Source organism: Balaenoptera borealis, assembly GCF_965194805.1.
Source record: "Balaenoptera borealis genome assembly, chromosome: 1".
Classification (NCBI taxonomy): Eukaryota; Metazoa; Chordata; class Mammalia; order Artiodactyla; family Balaenopteridae; genus Balaenoptera; species Balaenoptera borealis.
The window spans coordinates 149732393-149751043 of NC_138860.1; the positions used below are offsets into that span (position 1 = coordinate 149732393).

At 48.1% G+C, this 18651-nt stretch overlaps 1 protein-coding gene across 1 annotated transcript in view; it reads left to right on the plus strand.

Annotated features, from left to right (window-relative positions):
* Positions 1-1195: 1195 nt before the first annotated feature.
* The window catches only part of SLC1A7 (solute carrier family 1 member 7), a 48119-nt gene continuing 30663 nt past the window's right edge, over positions 1196-18651 (plus strand). The window contains exons 1-2 of the mRNA XM_082371307.1: positions 1196-1582; positions 8173-8252. Of these exons, the coding sequence (XP_082227433.1) occupies positions 1406-1582; positions 8173-8252 (257 nt within the window). The 5' untranslated portion in view covers positions 1196-1405. The remainder of the gene's footprint in view (positions 1583-8172; positions 8253-18651) is intronic.

Here is an 18651-nt window from a genome sequence, read left to right on the forward strand (position 1 = left end):
CACCGCCCACCACAGACCCACAGACAGAGCTCCCTGCTGTCATCTGACTGCCCCTAATGAGATTACAGACTCCTGGTGAAACAGACGAGAGTTAATTCCCTCTGGCTTTAAAGGGCAGGCCAGGCCACAAGAAATAGCAAAATACAAAACAAAACAAAACAAAACAAACAAACAACCCCCCCCCAAAACAAACAAACAAAAAAACACCTTTATCTAAAAACGCTAAATATAGATGGTGACCCTAACAGCCATTTCCCTGCTTGGCAGGTTGCAGTTCATTCCTGCTTTCACAAATGTTCTCTGGATGGAATGTTGCACCAGCCCTAACAAAGTAGATGCTATTATTATGTCTGCTTGGTTGGGGAAACTGAGGCAGTGTGCTCTTAAATGGCTGGTCCAGGATCACACAGCTAGTAAGTGGCAGAGCTGGGACTTGAATGTAGGTCCCTTGGGCACTGTCGTCTCTAAAAATAATAAGCCCTGAGAACCTACAGGGTTCCCAGCTTTAGGCTTAAAGCAACCCTGAAGGACATACCTCACAACGGGTAACACAGCCCAAGTTTGAACTCGGGTCTACTGGACTCAAATCCTACATTCCCCACAATATTGGGAAGCACCTTTGAACCCATCCACCTGTACACGTGGTGGGAACCAAACAACGTAGGCCTGATTTCCACTCTGCTACTTGCTAGCTCTGGCCAGAGTCCCATGGCCAAGGGACTCTGGCTCCTGGGGTCTCAATCTCATTTTACTTTCAGTAAAATGAAGGTAGGAACCCTGGGGTTGTTAGGATGATTCCCAATGGTTCACACAGGTGACGCAACTGGAACAGGACTCCCACACAACCTGCTCATTTCCCGACCTCTCTTTGCCTCAGTTTCCTCATCTGTGAAATGATACTTATAGTACTTACTTCTTGGGTTTAGTGTTAGGATTAAATGTGCTAATACAAGCAATGTGTGTCTAGAACAGCACGTGGTGTACAATAAATGTTTAATGCTGACAATTGCTAGCATTGCTAGTTATTTATTATTGCTAGTTTATTGTTATTTATTATTGTCAGTTATTGCCTTGCCTTCAATGCTTTCTGGAATGAAGTGGAGGTAAAAATCAAACCAACCAAACAAATGTTCCTCTTCTTCCTCCCACCAGTCCCCTGTCCCCTCCCCTTTCTAAAAGGAGCACTTGGCCCCCCGACCACGTGGCCTGCTCTAATTTCCCAGGCTCTAATCTGCTCCCGGCTCCTAATGATGCAGCTCGTAATAGGATTGTGGCCTCCCTCTGGGGAAACCACGTGGGCCATGGCCGTGGGGCTCGCAACTAGTGCTTAGCAACCCTGACCACCTGCCGGCTGAGGAGCCAGAGCCCCCAGCCAGGACCCTGTGCCCGGGCTGGCCTCCCGTGCATGGAATGGTGCTGTGCCCCGGGCCAGCAGGCTGGGCTCGCCATGGTGCTGGGTGCCATCCTGGCACGAGGGCGGGACGTGTGCCGGCGGAATGGACTGCTCATCCTGTCTGTGCTCTCTGTCACCGTGGGCTGCCTCCTCGGCTTCTTCCTGAGGACCCGGCACCTCTCACCACAGGTCAGCCATGCGGGGCATCACGGGTCCCCATCTCGGAGGGCTGGGTGGGCCTGAGGGATCTGGGGGTCACATTCCCACTCCGTGGCTCCCTGATGACATGACAGCGGGTCACTTTGCCTCTCTGGGTCCCAGTTTTCTCCTCTGTAAAGTGGGTGTGATAAACGCATTGCAGGACTAGAGTGAGAGAGGAAGTGGCTTCACACCAGCATCTCCAGGTGAAAGAGAGGTAAGGATGCCTTGTTGGAATAACCACAGGCTAAGAGCTGTAGGGGAGGGAAGAATGGGATCCTATAAGCATGCAAAGCAGGCATCAGAGAATACCTCCTAAAGCAGCTCATGGGCAGAGAGCCGGAATGGGCATTCTAGGCAGAGGTAACAGCAGAAGCAAGGCAGAGGGGCATGAAAGGTTTGCGGGGGGCTGGGAGGGTGGGCAGGTGGAGCAAGCTGTTCACAGCAGCTGGAACGTACGCTGTGAGGCAGGGGCTAGAGCACAGGGGCCATCAGGCCTCTAGATCCCACCACCGAGCACGGGCTTGGGGCAACCACGAGAAGCTTTGAGCAGTGATATGGTCAGACCTGAGCTTGGAGACATCACTCTGGTGCTGAGTGGAGGATGGGGTAGTGGCGGGACTGGCAGGGGGCCAGGTGAGGGGTGAGACATGACAGTGGGGATGAACAGGGCAGATCTGAGAACTGTTTCCCAAAGAGGAAGCTTCAGGATGTGGAGGCTGATTGGATGCGGGGTCGGGGGGACAGGGAGGCAAGGCAGGCCCCCAGGGTTCTGGCCTGTGTAACTGCAAGGGTGACGATGCCTTGCCTGGGGAAGGGCCCTCTTCTCACTTAGCGCTCATCTCATGCGGGAGACGGAGGGACACTCATGCTGCCGAAGGCAAAACTTTTCTAACACTGTTAAATGGTAAGGAGGACTTTATTCAGGACTACAGTGATAGGTGTTAAGACTATGGCGACAGGGGAGAGTGATCAAGAGCAACTCAAATACGGCAACTGCAGCTGGGGATTTACAGCCAATGAGCGTAGTGCGGAGGTCAGTGACTAGAAAATTACTAAGAGGAGACATCAAGGATGGGGGAAGGGGGGTCTTGCTAAACCCACTAACAAGATCTTTGTTGAAGGCAGAGTTGGGGGGATTCTCACTAAATTGACTTAGCGGGGTTTTTGCTACAAATGGGTGAAGCAGGACGAAGAAAGGATGAGGCTTAGTTGAAAAGAGGGCTCAGAATGGCCGGTCTAAAGTTTGGTCAAGAAGAGTTTTTGTCAGTGGGCTCCTGGAAGATTCCTTATTTCATAATATTCCTCTTCCTGCAGTTCAGTGATATCTAATATGTTCTCTACAACAGGGGCTCAAAGCATCAGATTTCATCTTCCATCAAAAGGAAAACACGCCTCTCTGGGAATCGAGCCCGCTATTATTATAGTTACACTGTTAAGCTGCTGTCAGTTATTTAGGGAGAAGCATAGACTCTGGAGTCAGAGGAACCCTGAACTTGGACTCTACTAATGAATGGCTGTGTGGCCCTAGGCCAACTCCTGTCTCCTTTCTGGGGCTCAGTTTCGTTATCTGTAAAATGGAGGAGGGTGGGACTATATGTCTGCTAGAATTGCTGTGAGGAGTAAACAAGGATTCATCAGTGCCTGGATACAGCGGGTGCTTAGTGAGTGTTACTTTACTCCTCCCTCCCTTACCCACCTGTTCAAGTCCTACCTACGTCAAGAACCACCTCATAGATCCCGTATCTTATGAAAATTCTTCCAGACCTGCCCACATCTGCCCACTCTCCTCCCACACTCACCCCATGCTCATCCCTCCACTGGAACCCAGCTGCTGGAGGTCTTGCTTCAGAGCTGTTTGTTCAGAGTCTATTTCTCCCATCAGCCTTTGACTTGCTGACTATCACATGGGCTTTCTTGAACCAAAAGGTGAGCCTAGCTCAGTGTCACAGAGAGAACCCTCAACTAATGCCTGAATTAAACTGGCAACGGCACAAACAACTTGCAAGCCACTTTCTTTAATTTTCCTCAGCAACTAAAATATATTTCTTGCAGGAAGATTATTTTGTGAAAACAAATTGGAATGCCTATTCTTAAAAGCCAAACTCATCTGGCGCCTCCTTTGCCAAAGCTGCCTTCCCCATCTGTTTGGAAGCGCTAACGTGTTCTGGTCTGGATTAACCTGCCAGATAAATTGAAGGAAAGATGTGGAGTCCTAGAACAATTATTTGGCAGGAATTGGCTTTCTCAGCATCTTATTTTGAAATCCAGGAGTTGTTTATTTGATCTCTGCCTGTGACTCAGAAACCAAACCCTTCTTATTTTGTAGCTTATGCAACAAGGCAAAAATCATAAACAATATGCAAAATGGTAGAATGTCCTATTTGTGAAAAGAACTTACAAAATCACAAGATTTATCTTTGGAAATGAGTATCTCATTTAAAAATATAGATCATTTTGAGAGTTCCAGTTAAACCATGATGAATTTATAATTGCACCCATTTTTCTTTCCTTCCTGGGATACCACTAAAATTGTAGTAATGAAATTGTTTAAAAATATAAACTCCCAAGAACAAAGACAATACAAACGGAGACAACTGAGAAAAGAAGTCGAGGAATTACAATAAATTAGTTGGGAAGTGGATAGAGTTGAATGATCTCATTTAGTAGAGCACAGAAAGCTGAAATCTTGTGTCTGTAGAAGCAGAATGACAGCAGATACCACCTGAGTTTGTCTTGAGAATTCCAGAAGGGCTCTGGACCTAAAAGTGCAAGGCACTGCAGGAGGCAAGGGTTAAGCATGCAGCTGAAATCAGGGACGTTGGTTAGAATTTTGTAACTGGAGCAGTTCGACCCCTAGATCCCTTACAGTTCATGTAATCAGGGGACCCCTCATCCACTATCTCTATCCCCCTGCCTGTCCCAAGGAACCAGAGAAGCTTGACTTAGAGATGTTAGGCCCACCTGTAAATTTTGGGGGAGGGGAGGTGGTGAGGCGCATGCTTCAGGTGAATTAGTGGACATCTGCATCTTGAGCCTGGGGTCCCCATAAGACTGCTGTCAGCTGGGCTTAGGCACAGCCCCATCCCCCCACCTCCCACCCCCCACACAGCCAGAGGCAGGAAGGGACTTCTCTCACTGAAGCCTCAGAGGAAAGACCCCCAAATTCTGCTGTGAAGGGGAATCGTTCCCATCCCACCCTTCCCCCAGTGAAAAAGCTACATCTTCACCTGTTAGCCTTCCTTGAGGAGCCATCAGTTGACAAGTTCCACTCATGCACACAGAAGTTTAGTGTGTCACACTTATACACAAGCAGAAGCCGAAGTCAAAGCTGCTAATATGGAAGACAGAGACCAAACGAACAGAACAGTAGGTCTCTAGTGAAGCAGAGGCAATGCAGGGAGTAGAAGAAAACTTTTAAAACCTTTCCTCAAGTTCTTTGAATATATCAGAGAAGGTACAGTGACCATAAAATAGAACAGGGTGCAAAAAGAAGAAACGATTCGAGAACAAGAAAGAGCTTTGGGAAATTAAAAATAGATAAAGCTGCAGAAATCTCCCAGAAAGTAAAACAAAATGAGCTAAAAATAGAAAAATGTAAGAAAATTAGAATGTCTAACATTCAACTTACTAATAAGAGTTTTAAAGAGAGCTAACAGAAAAAAATGGAGAGAAAAATTTCACAGAGAAAACAGGAACATTTCTCTGAAGTAAAAGGTATGCACAGCACTATGAATTTTTTAAAAAGAAAGGAGAAAATCTCATACCATGGCACGTCATCATGAAAAGTACAGAAAAACTGGAGATAAATAGGTGATCCTTAAATGGTTCTGAGGGAATAAACTGGGTCTAATGTAAAGAATAGGAAGTAAGAATGGCTCCCAACATCTTAAGCAACACTGGAATCTGGAAGACAAAGAGGAAACACCTTTGAAATTTGGAGGGGAAATTCTTTAAACTAAGAGTCTTATATATAGCCAATCTATTATCAAAGTTAAAGGTAGAATAAAAACATTTTTACTATGTAAGACTCAGAAGTTTCTCTCCCATTCACACTTACTGAGGAAGCTACCAAAGGAGATATTCCAGCAAAACAAAGAAGTAAGCCAAGAAGGCAAGGGATCCAGGAAAGAAGGGTTCCGATATGGGAATAAGTCCCAGAATGACAGCGAAGAAGAGACCCATGACAACCACTGGGCCTAGAAAGCAATCTGTCCAACCTGGAACAAGAGGATGGAGAGCTCTGGCACTGAGGTCCCAGGGGCCTAGTTATGGACCTATGCGTTTGAGTATATAGAAAATACTGGGCTTCCCTGGCGGCGCAGTGGTTGAGAATCTGCCTGCCAATGCAGGGGACACGGGTTCGAGCCCTAGTCTGGGAAGATCCCACATGCCGCAGAGCAGCTAAGCCCGTGAGCCACAATTACTGAGCCCGCGTGTCTGGAATCTGTGCTCCGCAACAAGAGAGGCCGCGATAGTGAGAGGCCAGCGCACCGCAATGAAGAGTGGCCCCCACTTGCCGCAACTAGAGAAAGCCCTCGCACAGAAATGAAGACCCAACACAGCCATAAATAAATAAATAAACAAACAAACAAACAAATAAATAAATAAATAAAATTTTAAAAAAAGAAAATACTATTGTTAGACATTTAAAAAGCGACGTTAAAGCACTTGGAAGAAATTAACGAGTGGCTCACAGTAAACAAGGTAAATGAAAAATCAGTCAATTCTTAACTTCAGGGAAAAACTTAAGGTTGTACAGAAAGGAGGCATGGTTGGCTCAACAGTGAGCAATATTTTGTGATCAAAATATTTTAAACCTTGACAATTAGTTTAACCAAAAATTGATATAATGGTGAAATGGTAGGAGGAAAAAAGGAGTAGGAACTAAGTCCTCATCTGTCATGGCAGGGAAGTTAATAGATGTCAACAAGATATATCTGGAAATAGTATTATAACCATATTATTTACAAATAACAATACTAAAGGAAAAACAGCTGGAGGAGTTGGGGATGGTCACTCCTGAGAAGTTGGGGTTAAGGATAGAGATGGGTGAGGAACGGCTGCCTTTTTATCATTATAGTGCTATCTAAATTAAAGAATATACACATGGATTAAAATTAATTCAAAAGACATAGCCACGATGGGTATATTTTTAAAAGTTGATTTTCTGGTGTGTTGGAAATGGTAGTAGAAGGGGACTAGGAGACCTGTTTTCCAGTCCTGCACTGTCACTAACTCACTCTGTGGGCAAATCACCTCCCTCCCCTGGCTCAGCTCCCTCATCTATAAAAATGAGCTGTCAGCTGAACTAGGAGATCTTTAAAACCCCTTCTCAGCACCAACATTCTATAATTTGCGACTTTTCAAAGCATCAGGCCAGTAACCAAGGGTTATGTTTGGCTTTGTGTTTAAAAAAAAAAAAAAAAAAAAGTTACAAGTACAAAAATCTAAGTCAGATGGTGTTTGAAAGTCCACATACTGGCCTCACCCAGAAGCTTACCCTCTGAGGAAAGTGGACTCAAGCTAGCATTGCCAGAAATAGCAAAATTGAACTAAGTTAAATGTAAAAAATTTTAAAGAGCACATCCAGTTAAACTTGAATTTCGGATAAACAACTAATAATTTTTAGTGTAAGTAAAGAACCAATATTTGTTGTTTATCCGAAATTCAAACTTAACTGGGCTTTGGAGCACCTTCCTCTTCGGCTGTCAGGTTCCAGTCATGTGACCTGTTACTCTGGCGACAGCTGACTGGGCAAGGACTTGGCGCACTAATCCAAGGGCCGGCAGATAGGCTGGAACCTGCAGCCTATGAGGAAGCCCGACGCGGGAACTCTGCCCAGTAAGGGCTCTTTAATATTGAGAGTGGCGTCTCACCAACCAATCCGATTCTGTCTCTCTTTCAGCATTTTAAATGCGAGCCCTGCTTCAAGGGTGAGGTAAGAATTTACGAAAGTGTGGGGCGAGGGAACCCAGTACAGAAGGGAAACTGACTCAAAAATGCTGTTTACGAGTCAGTCTTTTCATAAAGTAGACTGACAATTCCTCCAGTGCAGGAACTGTGCCTAATTCACTCTTGGGTGCCCAGTACGATGCCTGCCAAAGTATGGGCTGAATGAATGTGTGAACAGTACGCAGCCCTGCCCTCTCGCCACTTATCATCTGTTACGTGAGACCGATTTGTAGCAAGGCTAGGCAGGTGAATGGTGCAGAGGTGGGGGAGAGCTGTTACCTACTGTGATTACTGACCATTTACGCTCATCCAGACCCTCTGCCAAGTGCTTTATGTGCATCCTCTCATTTAAGCCTCCCAGTGGCCCTATGAAGTGGTTATTACCCTCATGTTACAGATGAGAAAAACTCAGAGAGGCCGAGGAACTTGCTTAACGCCACAGCTACTTCTAGGGGGCCAAGGTTAGAATCCAAGTCTGCTTGGCTCCAAAGCCAGTGTTTTCTCCATGGACTCTGCTGTCCATGGGCTAGACGGGAGAATATGGATGAAATGGTGCTTTGAAGATTGTAAAGCAACTGTGAAGTCTGTACTACCTGCTATAACCCCAGCTCCTGCTGTGTTTTCAGGAAATTAGTTACTTCCAGTTTCCGGGAGAGCTCTTGATGAGGATGTTGAAGATGCTGATCCTACCACTGGTGGTCTCCAGGTGAGGGGCGGGTGTTTGGCTGGGAGGTCTGGGCTGGGGTTGCAGGAAGAGGATTCTGTACGGATTCTGTAGGTGCCCTCCTCCTGCTGTGGGCAGGCTGCAGGCTCTGGGTGGTGTGACTCTGGGGCCTTCATGGGAAGTAGGCTGTGGCACAGGCCGCTGGAGTCTGGGTCGTTCAGTGACACCAGTTGTTTCAGTCCCATTCAGTGGACATTTGAGTGACTTGAGTAAGTGATTTGGAGTCCTAGGACGTGACCTGACTCCAGGGTAGCTCGGGGCCAGGGAGTTCACGCTCTGTTCCCAGGGAGAGGCTCATTGTGGTGAATGCAGCAAGACATGGGGGAAAAGATGACCTTGGAGATGATCATGAGATGATATCCTGGCTCAACTGTGTGCTGTACTGGCTGTGGAACCTTGGACAGGTCAGACTTCTCTGAGCCTCCGTTTCCTCATCTGTAAAATGATAATAGTAACACCTACTCCAAAAGGTTGCTGCGAGGACTGTAGGAGGCTATCTATTTGCTAAAAGTTCAGGGGCTGATCACAGGGTATGAGGGCAGACAGGTGGGAGATTAAGTTGCAGGATGGGTTCTTCCTTGACCATGAAAGACCTTGAATGCCAGGCTAAAGAATTCAGTCTTTACCAGCTAGGGTGGGGCCACAGCAAATCCTTGGAGGTCACCTGGTCTCTACCACTGGTGTGCTGGTGACCTTGGGCAAGCCCCTGGTCCTCTCTAGGTCTCAGATTTTCCAGATGTGTAATGAGTTGGCGGCTCCAGATGGTGTCTAAGAGCCCTTTGCTCTGAGACCATGGGTTTGGAATCCTCACTTCCCAGGATTTGTGTGCAGGGAGGGAAGTGGACAAGCCTCTGAGTCCTGGGGGACATAGTGGGCTCGTTCCCCTGGGACAGGGTCATCAGCCTTCTCAACCTCCCTGCTGAGAACCCTAACCCTTTCCCTCTAGGGTGGTGGAGATAATGCTCCCCCGGCCCGGGAGGCCAGGTAATGGTGCTTTCTGCTGCCCCCAGGAGGCCTTGTCAAGCTCAGTTCGGCTTTGTGCAGGCAGCAGTTGGGTCTCTCAGGACTCAGCCTTCAAGGCTCTGCTGAAAGGCCACCTCCCTCCAGAAGCTTTCCCTGACTCCTCAACCCACTTCTGTGGTTGTCTCCTCTTCATGCATCTTTTGAGTCATTCACTGAGTCAGGGAATTCTGTCAAGGTCACCGGTGGTCTCCATATTGCTAGACCCAAAGGACACTCCGAGTTCTTGTTCTGCATGACCTGTCCACAGCAGTTGATACAGCAGTTGGTCACTCCTTCCCTCTTGAAACACTCCTCCCTATGGTCTTACACTCTCCGGCTTTGTCTGCTCTCTGCCCCCGCCAGCCGAGTTTCTCTCTCTCTACTCAAGCTCTGAACGTTGTAGTTTCTCAGGCCTTTTCTCATCTGTCCTCATGGCTTTAACATACCACCTACAAGTCCAGCCCGTCCGAATATAGATCTCCCTCCCCAACCTCCCCTCTGAGTGCCACTCAAACTACCTACCTGACATTGCCACTTGATGTCTCACGAGGATTTCAATTTAGCGTAACCAACTTGAGATTTTACCCGCAAACCAGTTCCTTCTCCTGTTTTCTGCTTGTCAGTAAGCGGCAGCTCCATCTACCCAGTTATTCAAGCCTCCGTATTTATTCTCTTCCCCCACCCCCAGCTCTTCCACCAGCGACTCCAGCTGATTCTTCCCCCAGCTAGAACCCAGCATCATCCCTACCACAGGGGCAGACTCCACAGTGACCTCACTGCTCTCCTGGCTCTGGTTTTTGTTCCCCTCCCATCTGTTCTCCACCTGGTGGCCAGAATGATCTTGTGAAAAGCCAAGCGGGCCATGCCATTCATTCACCTAAAACCCTTCAGTGGCTCCCATGGCATTTAGAATAAACCCTTGCATCCTTAACGTAACCTTGGAGGCCCTGCAGGATCCTCCGTGCCTGTGTCCCACCTCATGTCATGCCTCATTCACTCCAGTCCCCTGACCTCTTAGTTTCCTAAGCAGACCAAACCCTTTCTCCGTCTCAGGGTCTCCACACATGCTGTCCCTTCTGCCTGGAGCACGCTTCCTCAATGCTTTACACGTCTTCCCCTTCCTCTTCCTTTAGATCTCAACTTCCATGTCACCTCCTTAGAAAGGCCCTCCCAACCTGTCCCCCTTCACCACCACCTTCACTCTCCCCCACTATGCCCACTTCCTTTTCCTGCACAGCACTTATTTTGTACTGTTATTCTATATGGATTCAATTGTTAACTTGTTTATCTTCCACTGGACTGTAAACTCTGTGAGGGCAGATACAATACTCTGTTAAGGTTCCACTCTGGCCTTCACACCAAATGCCTGGCTCATCGTAGGTGCTCATTAATACTTGCCAAGTGGATTAATGAATTCAGCAATCATGCACTGTGCTTTCTGGTACATGGCCCTGACCTGGGAGACTGATGAGAAAATAAATAATTACACGACGGCCAAGTAAGCGTGTCGATGCAGGAAGCACAGGACTCTTTTTTGTTGTTTCCCTTTTTCCCAGTTGTATTGCAATATTGTTAGGCAGCTTGATCATCCTTTATTGTGTTTTTTGTTTATTTATTCATTTATTTTTGGCTGCATTGGGTCTTTGTTGCTGCGCGCGGGCTTTCTCTAATTGCGACGAGCGGGGGCTACTCTTCGTTGCTGTGCATGGGCTTCTCATTGCCGTGGCTTCTCTTGTTGCAGAGCACGGGCTCTAGGTGCGCGGGCTTCAGTAGTTGTGGCTCGCAGGCTCTAGAGCGCAGGCTCAGTAGTTGTGGCGCACGGGCTTAGTTGCTCCGTGGCATGTGGGATCTTCCTGGACCAGGGCTCAAACCCATGTCCCCTGCATTGGCAGGCGGATTCTTAACCACTGCACTGCCAGGGAAGTCCCAATCATCCTTTATTGTTGACCTTACTTACTGCCAGGGCGTTGCCTCTTACTCAGAACTGAAATGCCTCCAAGGCAAAGGCCCTTGAATAGACCCTGGAGTCAGACAGACCTGGGTTCCCATCCTGGCCCTGCCATTTCCTTGCTGTGTGACCTTGGGCAAGTTATTTAACTTAAAATCCTGAAGTCGGAGTCAAAGGCCTGGGTCCTAGACCTGCTTCTCCACAAATCACGTGATCTTGGGGCAGGCACCCTCACCTTGAGTCTCAGTTTACCCAGGTTACCCAGTGACTTTGGGCCCATCCAGCTCTCTGAGTCCTGGCTCTCAAAGGTTTGGTCTCTCACCACCAGACTCAAGTGCTTTCTCTTGGCTGGAAATGAAATGTGGTATTAACTTGAGAAAAGCCAGTGTGTGCTCATATGTTTCATTTGTTTATTATACAGTTTCGGCTGGTTCAAAGCAACCGTGTCACTGAAAAATGGAAATGCTTTAAAACTTTCCTACTAAGGGAGAATTAAACCTTCTTGGGGGAAAATGACACATTTCTGAGCTCCAAACCACTCCATCCCTGAGCCCTCATTCCTTTAGCTTCAACTGGTCTATAATCCATCCGTCCATCCGTCCATCCATCCATCCATCCATCCATCGCCCACGGTCCCCTGATCTCTTGCTCCTGGCCAGCCCAGGGCGGGGCATCCCTATCCTCAAGGAGCAACCACTCTGGTGTGGCGGTTGTCACCCAGGACAGAGCAGAGTCACCAAAGCTACTCTGGAAATTCAGACATCAGGTCTCATGCCGGGCCTACTGAACCAGAACTGCCAAAGGGCCCAAACAGGTTTGTTTTAAAAGCTCCACAAGTGTTCTAATGGTTTGAAAAGAAACCCTGATGTCTTGGGATCAGGGCTTCTGACTGGATAGCTAAAGACCCTGGCATGAGCACTGCTGCTTTTCAGTCCCCAGGGCCCCCAAGCTGTACCCCACCAGGAGACAGAGGTTTCCTGCAGTGTAAATTGCTCCAGGGCAGTGGGAGGATACACATCAAGGCACATTTGCTTCAGTTCCAATAACCTGCAAGCCTGGGTCCCAAAGCCTGGCACCCATGACTCTAAATGCTCCCACCTCTTCCAATGGAACCTGCCACCCTTCCCTATGCCAAGCCTCTGGCATCAGGCTGGTCACCTCATTAGTCTCTAAGCATGCCACATACCACCTCTGCTCATGCTGCTCCCCTCCCACGAACGCCCTCTTCTCTTCATTAGTTAAGTCCCCCTCTGTGTTCAAGACCTAGATCAAGTTTCTTCCGTGAAATCCTCCCAGCTCCTCATTTACTGATAACTAGTGATGATGACCTGTCTCCATCCCTGATGCTGCTTTTAACCCTGGATGGACACAGTGTTGTTAGTTAAATGAATTCACACTCATAGCTGGCACACCACATTATGGAGTACAGACACCGTTTTTTGCACAGTAGTGACATAGAAATAAATTAGCATTCTTATCTGGACTAGCCACTCATGCTGCTGAACAAGAAGTGGCCCTGCCAAAGGGCAGAACCAGTCGCCATGACCCCTGTCTGGAGAAGAGCCATGTGCACTGCTGTGTTTTTATGTGAGATACTGGGAGGGGGTCAGTTCATTTCCCCCTTGTCATTCACACTAACCTCTACCTGGTGGTCAGCGTAACAGATATTTGCAGGAGACGGAAATCTAATAGACAAGCAAAGAGAGAGGATGAGATGTAAAGAAGTATGGGCGGTAATGGTGGGGTTGATGTGAGGGGAGAGAAGACCTGTGCCTGCCTTGGAGGGTCTCACCATCGGCAGGAAGACAGCCACAGAGACACTTTGTTCCAGAGAATGGATCCCCAGGGGGAGGGAGGTGGGGCTTGTGGCCTGGGTTAGAGCCCAACTCAGTCATTCTTCCCACAATCTGGCATCTTCCAGCTCGTGGGCCTCTTTTTTCTAGAATCCACTCCAAACCAGCCCCCAGCCTGACACCCTCCTCAGACAGGCACGCGCAGTCCAGCAGAGGGCCACCTACCCTTGGCCAGTTGTGGCTTTGTAAGGCACAGTGAGGGGGGTGAGCAGGCAGCAGAGGTTCCAGGGGAAGAACAGGGGCTCTGGAGTCACTCACTAGATGTGTGAACTTGACCAAGTCTCTTAGCATCTGAGCCTCAGTGACCTTATCTGTAAAATGGGAAGAACACCTCCCTCCCTCGCAGGGTTATTCTGAGAATGAAATAAGATAATGCACTTGAAGCACCCAGCATAGCTCCTGATACATCACCAGTCTTCTCCAAGGCCCAGATGAGATGTTTCATGAAAACCTCTACCTCTGTTTCTTCTCTCAGCAGGCAGCCCCTTGGGGTGACCTCTTCCTTCCTCATGCTCCTTTAGCACCTGCAGGTTACTTGTCACTTCGTCTAGAAAGTCTCCCTTGACTCAGGTATGCTTGGGTGCTCCCTCAACATTGATACAGGTACAGTGCATGTAGCACTCCTCCATCTGAGTCCTGCACATCTGTGTTCACAGCGGCCTTTGCAGGGGCATGGACCACACGTCTCCATATAGCACATTGTCACCTTGCCCAGAACCACTCCCCATGCCATGATTGTCAAAGCCTCCTCATTTTCCATGAATTCCTAGTTCTTACTGCCTCTTGATTTTCTCTGCCCTCACATTCCTACAAGCAGTCATGAGGCACAGCCTTTGCCAGTTTCCCATTCAAGTATATTTCCCTTGCTTCAAGCAGTTCCGAAATTTTGCAACTTCACCAACAGTTGGGAGCAAGATCACAGGTGAGGATCACATTTAGAAGTGTAAGCCCTTCAGCTGTCTCTTGGTTCTTTCTTTCTCTCTCTGTATATTAGCTATCTATTGCTGTGTAACAAATTTCCACAAACTTAGTGACTTAGCACCGTTTACTATCTACCAATTTCCATGGGTCAGAAGCCCAGGCATGACTTAGTTGGATCCTCTGCTCGGAGTCTCACAGGCTGCAATCAAAGTATCATCTGGGCTGTGTTCTCATCTGAAGGCTCAGCCAGGGAAGAATCCACTTCCAAGCCCATTCAGGTTCTTGGCAGAAATTATTTCCTTGTTAAAGGCTATCAACTGGAGGCCACCCTCGGGTCCTAGAGGCTACCTGTAGTACCCTGCCTTCTGGCCATCTCCAAAGGCAGTTCCCAACATGCCTCTTTGCTTTGTCAAGGCCAGGAGGAGGATCCTCTCTCTCCAGTCTTCTAAGACAAAGTCTAATATAACATAATCATGGGAGTAATATCCATCACCTTTGCCATATTCTATTAGAAGCAAGTCACAGGTCTCACCCACACGGGGGGGGGGGGGATTACAGAAGGGCATGGGTCACTAGGGGTCACCCTTAGGGTGTGTCCACCTCTTTTCTCTCTCCACACCTTCCTTCTCTCTACCCTTCTTCCAAGACCAGCCAGAAATACTGCCCTCCTTGTCTTTATAAGTCACCTCCACTCATGCCCTGTTCCTGGAGTGGGGTTAGGTGGACGTGTTGCTCAGCTTCTGGTCCAAGTGGCTCATCAGGGAATTTCTTCTGAACCCCCTTACCATAAAAAGAATCCTGAAGAATTTGAATTCACCTCTTTCTCAGGGACATCAAGGGTCTGGTACATAGTAAGTGCCTAAGAACTGCTTATTAAATAAATAAAGAACAGTGGAAGGAAAGTTGAAGCAGAATTCAGGGAAGTTTTATGACCTTCATTTGAAATGACCCTTGGAGGATGATTAGGAGTTGTCTTTTTTAAAAGGTTGGTACTTTAAAAAGTTATATAAGCAAATTACAAACATTGTGGATAACAACAACAAAAAATCCTGTCATTCCACAACCCTAATTCTGCCACTGTTCTTCTTCCTGTAAATGTTTGTTCTTGTCATTCTTAGTAGTGAATTCACTAGGCCCAGGGTGTGGTCCCTGGCTGACTGGTTCAGAAGCTCAACCTCATCTGAGTCCCTGAGCTGGTCAGGCCTGTCCTCTGATGCTGACAAGAGGCAACCAAATAAACCAAATGCCAATTTATTCATCCACAGAGATAAATACAGTTGCCAAGGGGGACGGATGCACACAGCCCCTGGCCAGAGCATTTCTCCCTATAGGCTCATCACTTGGGGACCCCGCTGGGTAAATCTGTTTGCTGGCAGGACAATTTAATTATTTATTGGTACGACCAGTATCAGTCCAGGTTTGCCATTTTCAGTTAGTTTCTGGGGCCCCAGGTGGTGGAGTTCCATCCTATGTGCATTTAAATTTAGTGAATTCAATTACATATGCTATGAAAAAGAGAGAAAATCATTTAAAGGAGACAAGTGGCTTCCCCCATTCGAAGAGCTATGTCCAGGGTGAGTGTACCATGGGAGAGCTGGGTCTGCCTCACTCTAAGCCAGTCTCAGTTCCCAAGTGCCTTTCAGAGTGAGCATCTCCCCACATCATTATTGTGATTCTAGGCCATGATGAGAGGGTTGTTTGGTTTCCTTTTTACATCATGGCCTCTAAGTGTATGCTGACTGCTTCAGCTGGTGTTCACCTTAAGAAACAGCAGCCCATTCCAAAACTGGGAGGAAACCTGTCTTGAATGAAATTATATACCTCCTGAACTTAACGAACAAATTAAGGGATCTTCAAGGGCAAATTTAATTATGAGTGGTTTTTGCTTTATATACTGACTTGAGAACTGAATGTGCTGAATATGGTCCTACTTCTCCTCTGTACAAGGAGGAAGCCCAGTGTCTTCCTCTTGAGGCCTGCATCCATTGGCCAAGGTCAGCTGATAAGTAGGTAAAGAGAGAACTGGAACATCTGATCTTGCCACTAGCCCTGTTGCTCTGGTTCCTTCCATATGGTGTCGCTGTTGAACACAGGTCTTGCATGGCTTGGTTCAAGCCTGAACATGGCCCCTTGCAGTTACATGTCCCTGCTCAAGCCACAGGGATGCTCTGCTCTGGCCCCTAGATCACACCAAAGAGCTCAATTGTTGTTCCTCAAGGCAACCTCAGTCATGCCCTGAGCTTAGCTCCCTGGGGTTGATCCCTGAGTCCATTTTCCATCCTGGTGGGTTAGCCCTGGAGACCTTTAGTGCTGACAGACCTTGGTCATGGGCACTCTAATATACCCTGATTCTAACTTCAAATTGCAAGGAGCAGGGGTTGGGGGTCTTAGTCTCTTTTTTCTCGGACGGCTCCTGAGCCTCTCATGCAGATTGGTGCCCCTTTCCATCACTCTACAGATCTTAAGGTCTCAAGGAGGGGTACTTCCATCAAACCGCAAATCTCTCCCTTCCCCTGGACAATGTGTGCCTTCTTGCCTTACATTTGCCATTTGAAAAATTCTTCTAAAAACAAAATCAACTGCAAGGAGACTTGCTGTCTCTACCTTTGAACACAAAAGCCTCAGACAAAATTTAGAAAACTCTGCCTCATGTTACATTGGCATAGGAACTAGTAGTCTGATGATTAGGACCTGCCATGGCATTGTCATGTCCTTGAACTAGGGCCCCTCTTCCATGGGTGGTACTTGAACGGTGCTGAGTACTTTGCCACTCTCCACTCTCTTCTCTCTGCTCCACTGCTGACTGATTCCATGCTAATTACACCTTCTTTCATTAGAAAGTCAAGCCTTTGGAGCCTTCCTTTCCCATTTTCTCCCTGTAACACCACTTGTTGCTACTCTGATCCCTTTTGCTTTTAATTTATGGTTTAACCCAAAGAATACTGGCAACTTTCTGTTCTTTTAAGTTCTTGGAGGAAACCTTACTGTTACTCCTGCAAAAGTATGTCTACTTTTTTTTTTTTCATTCAACATGATATAAAAATGCCCATGCCACACCCTCATCTTTGTAATCACATTTCACTGGTCCACTCAGAGGCTGGAGCAGAGGTTGCAAAGCCCTTTTCCTTTTACTAGACACTCAGGATGCTGCTGGATACCCTGCTGGGGCATCACTATGCCCCAGGATTCTAGATGTACCTCAGCCTCTGTTATTTACCACACTCTTCACCTCGGCCATAGAATGGACACAACGCCATCTGCAGATTTACAAAGAAATTCCCAGTAGGTGCTGTGTGTGTTGGGGCCAGGGGGCATTTTGTCCCCACTGAGGCTGGAGTTTGCTTCTAACGTTGGGAAGTCAACTGAACCTTGTTTTCACACATCCCCAGGCAAGAGCAATGCAAGGAACCAGGGGTGGGTCAAACCTGCATCTGGATCCAGCTAGGGCCTCCAAGTCTCCACTTGCTTTTTGCCAAACCCTCCTCTCCCCTCATTCTTCAATTTCTTAAACCAGGCATCATTCAAGGAAAACTGAATCCATGTGTTTGTGATTCACTGATGCTGAACATGGCAGAATGTTTTGTAAGCTCTACATCGCAGCAGAGAAATCCAAGGGCGTGTGTGGGTTGGTATGTGAATGTGTGGTGTGGGTCTTTACATACATGTATGTTGTGTGTATATGTGTGTGCATCTGTATGTATTGCTTTTCTTTCCATTGTAAGAATTTTAAACTGATTTTTCTTAGAATCAGGAAGTCACGTTTGGCCAAAGAAACCCAACACTCCCTTCTCCCCCTTCCTGAGGAGCTCTAGTTTGGCAGAAAACTCCCAGACACCCACGTTCTAGCTTACTGGAGATGGTCCTGGGCCAAGCAGCCGTCGGAGTCTGGTTTGGGAGCCAGTGTGCCGGGGGCAGCTGCCGTGGGCGTCCCAGGATAGACAGTGAGTGGGAGAGGGCAGGAGGAATGGGCAGCCACGGCTTCTGCAAGCCATGGGGCAACTGTTCTTAGCAGAGCTCTGCTGACCTCTCTGATGGGAGCCCTGGGATAGCTCTTTGGCCCTCTTGCCCAGTCAGCTGATTGCCTTACTCATCAGGAGGGGAAACGTGGCCCAGCTGTGGGCTGCGGGTGGGATCAGACCATCATCCTGGTGACTCTGAAAAACTCCCAGATTTTATCACCCATCACAGACTCCCGTGCTCTTTCCCCCTTCCAGTTAGAGAATTCCTATTCATCCTTCAGGGATCCACTCAGCTGCCACCTCCCCTGGGAAACCTAGCCTGATTCCCAGGCCGGGCTAGACCCTGCTTCTGGCCTCTCTCAATCCCAGCCACGACCCAGGGTTTTGTGTTGTCCAGACTGCAGGTCTCTCCACCCACCTGAGGACCACAAACCCACCTCCTTCGTTCCTGGGACCCCATAGCACACAGGGCAAGTGTTCAACATGGGGCGTGCTGGGGACCTCGCTGCGCCTGGGGAGGTGGGTGAGGTTTTGGAAAAGCTCCTGCTACTCTTCTCTGTGGAGACACTGCGCGGAGAGGGTCTCGTTTGACTGCCTGGGGCAGGCAGGCCCGGCCAGGGCCTCTGGGGAGTGGACACCAGCAGCCCTGATGGAGGAGGGAAGGGAGGCAGGGGACCTGTGTTCCCTCTGGGTGGGGT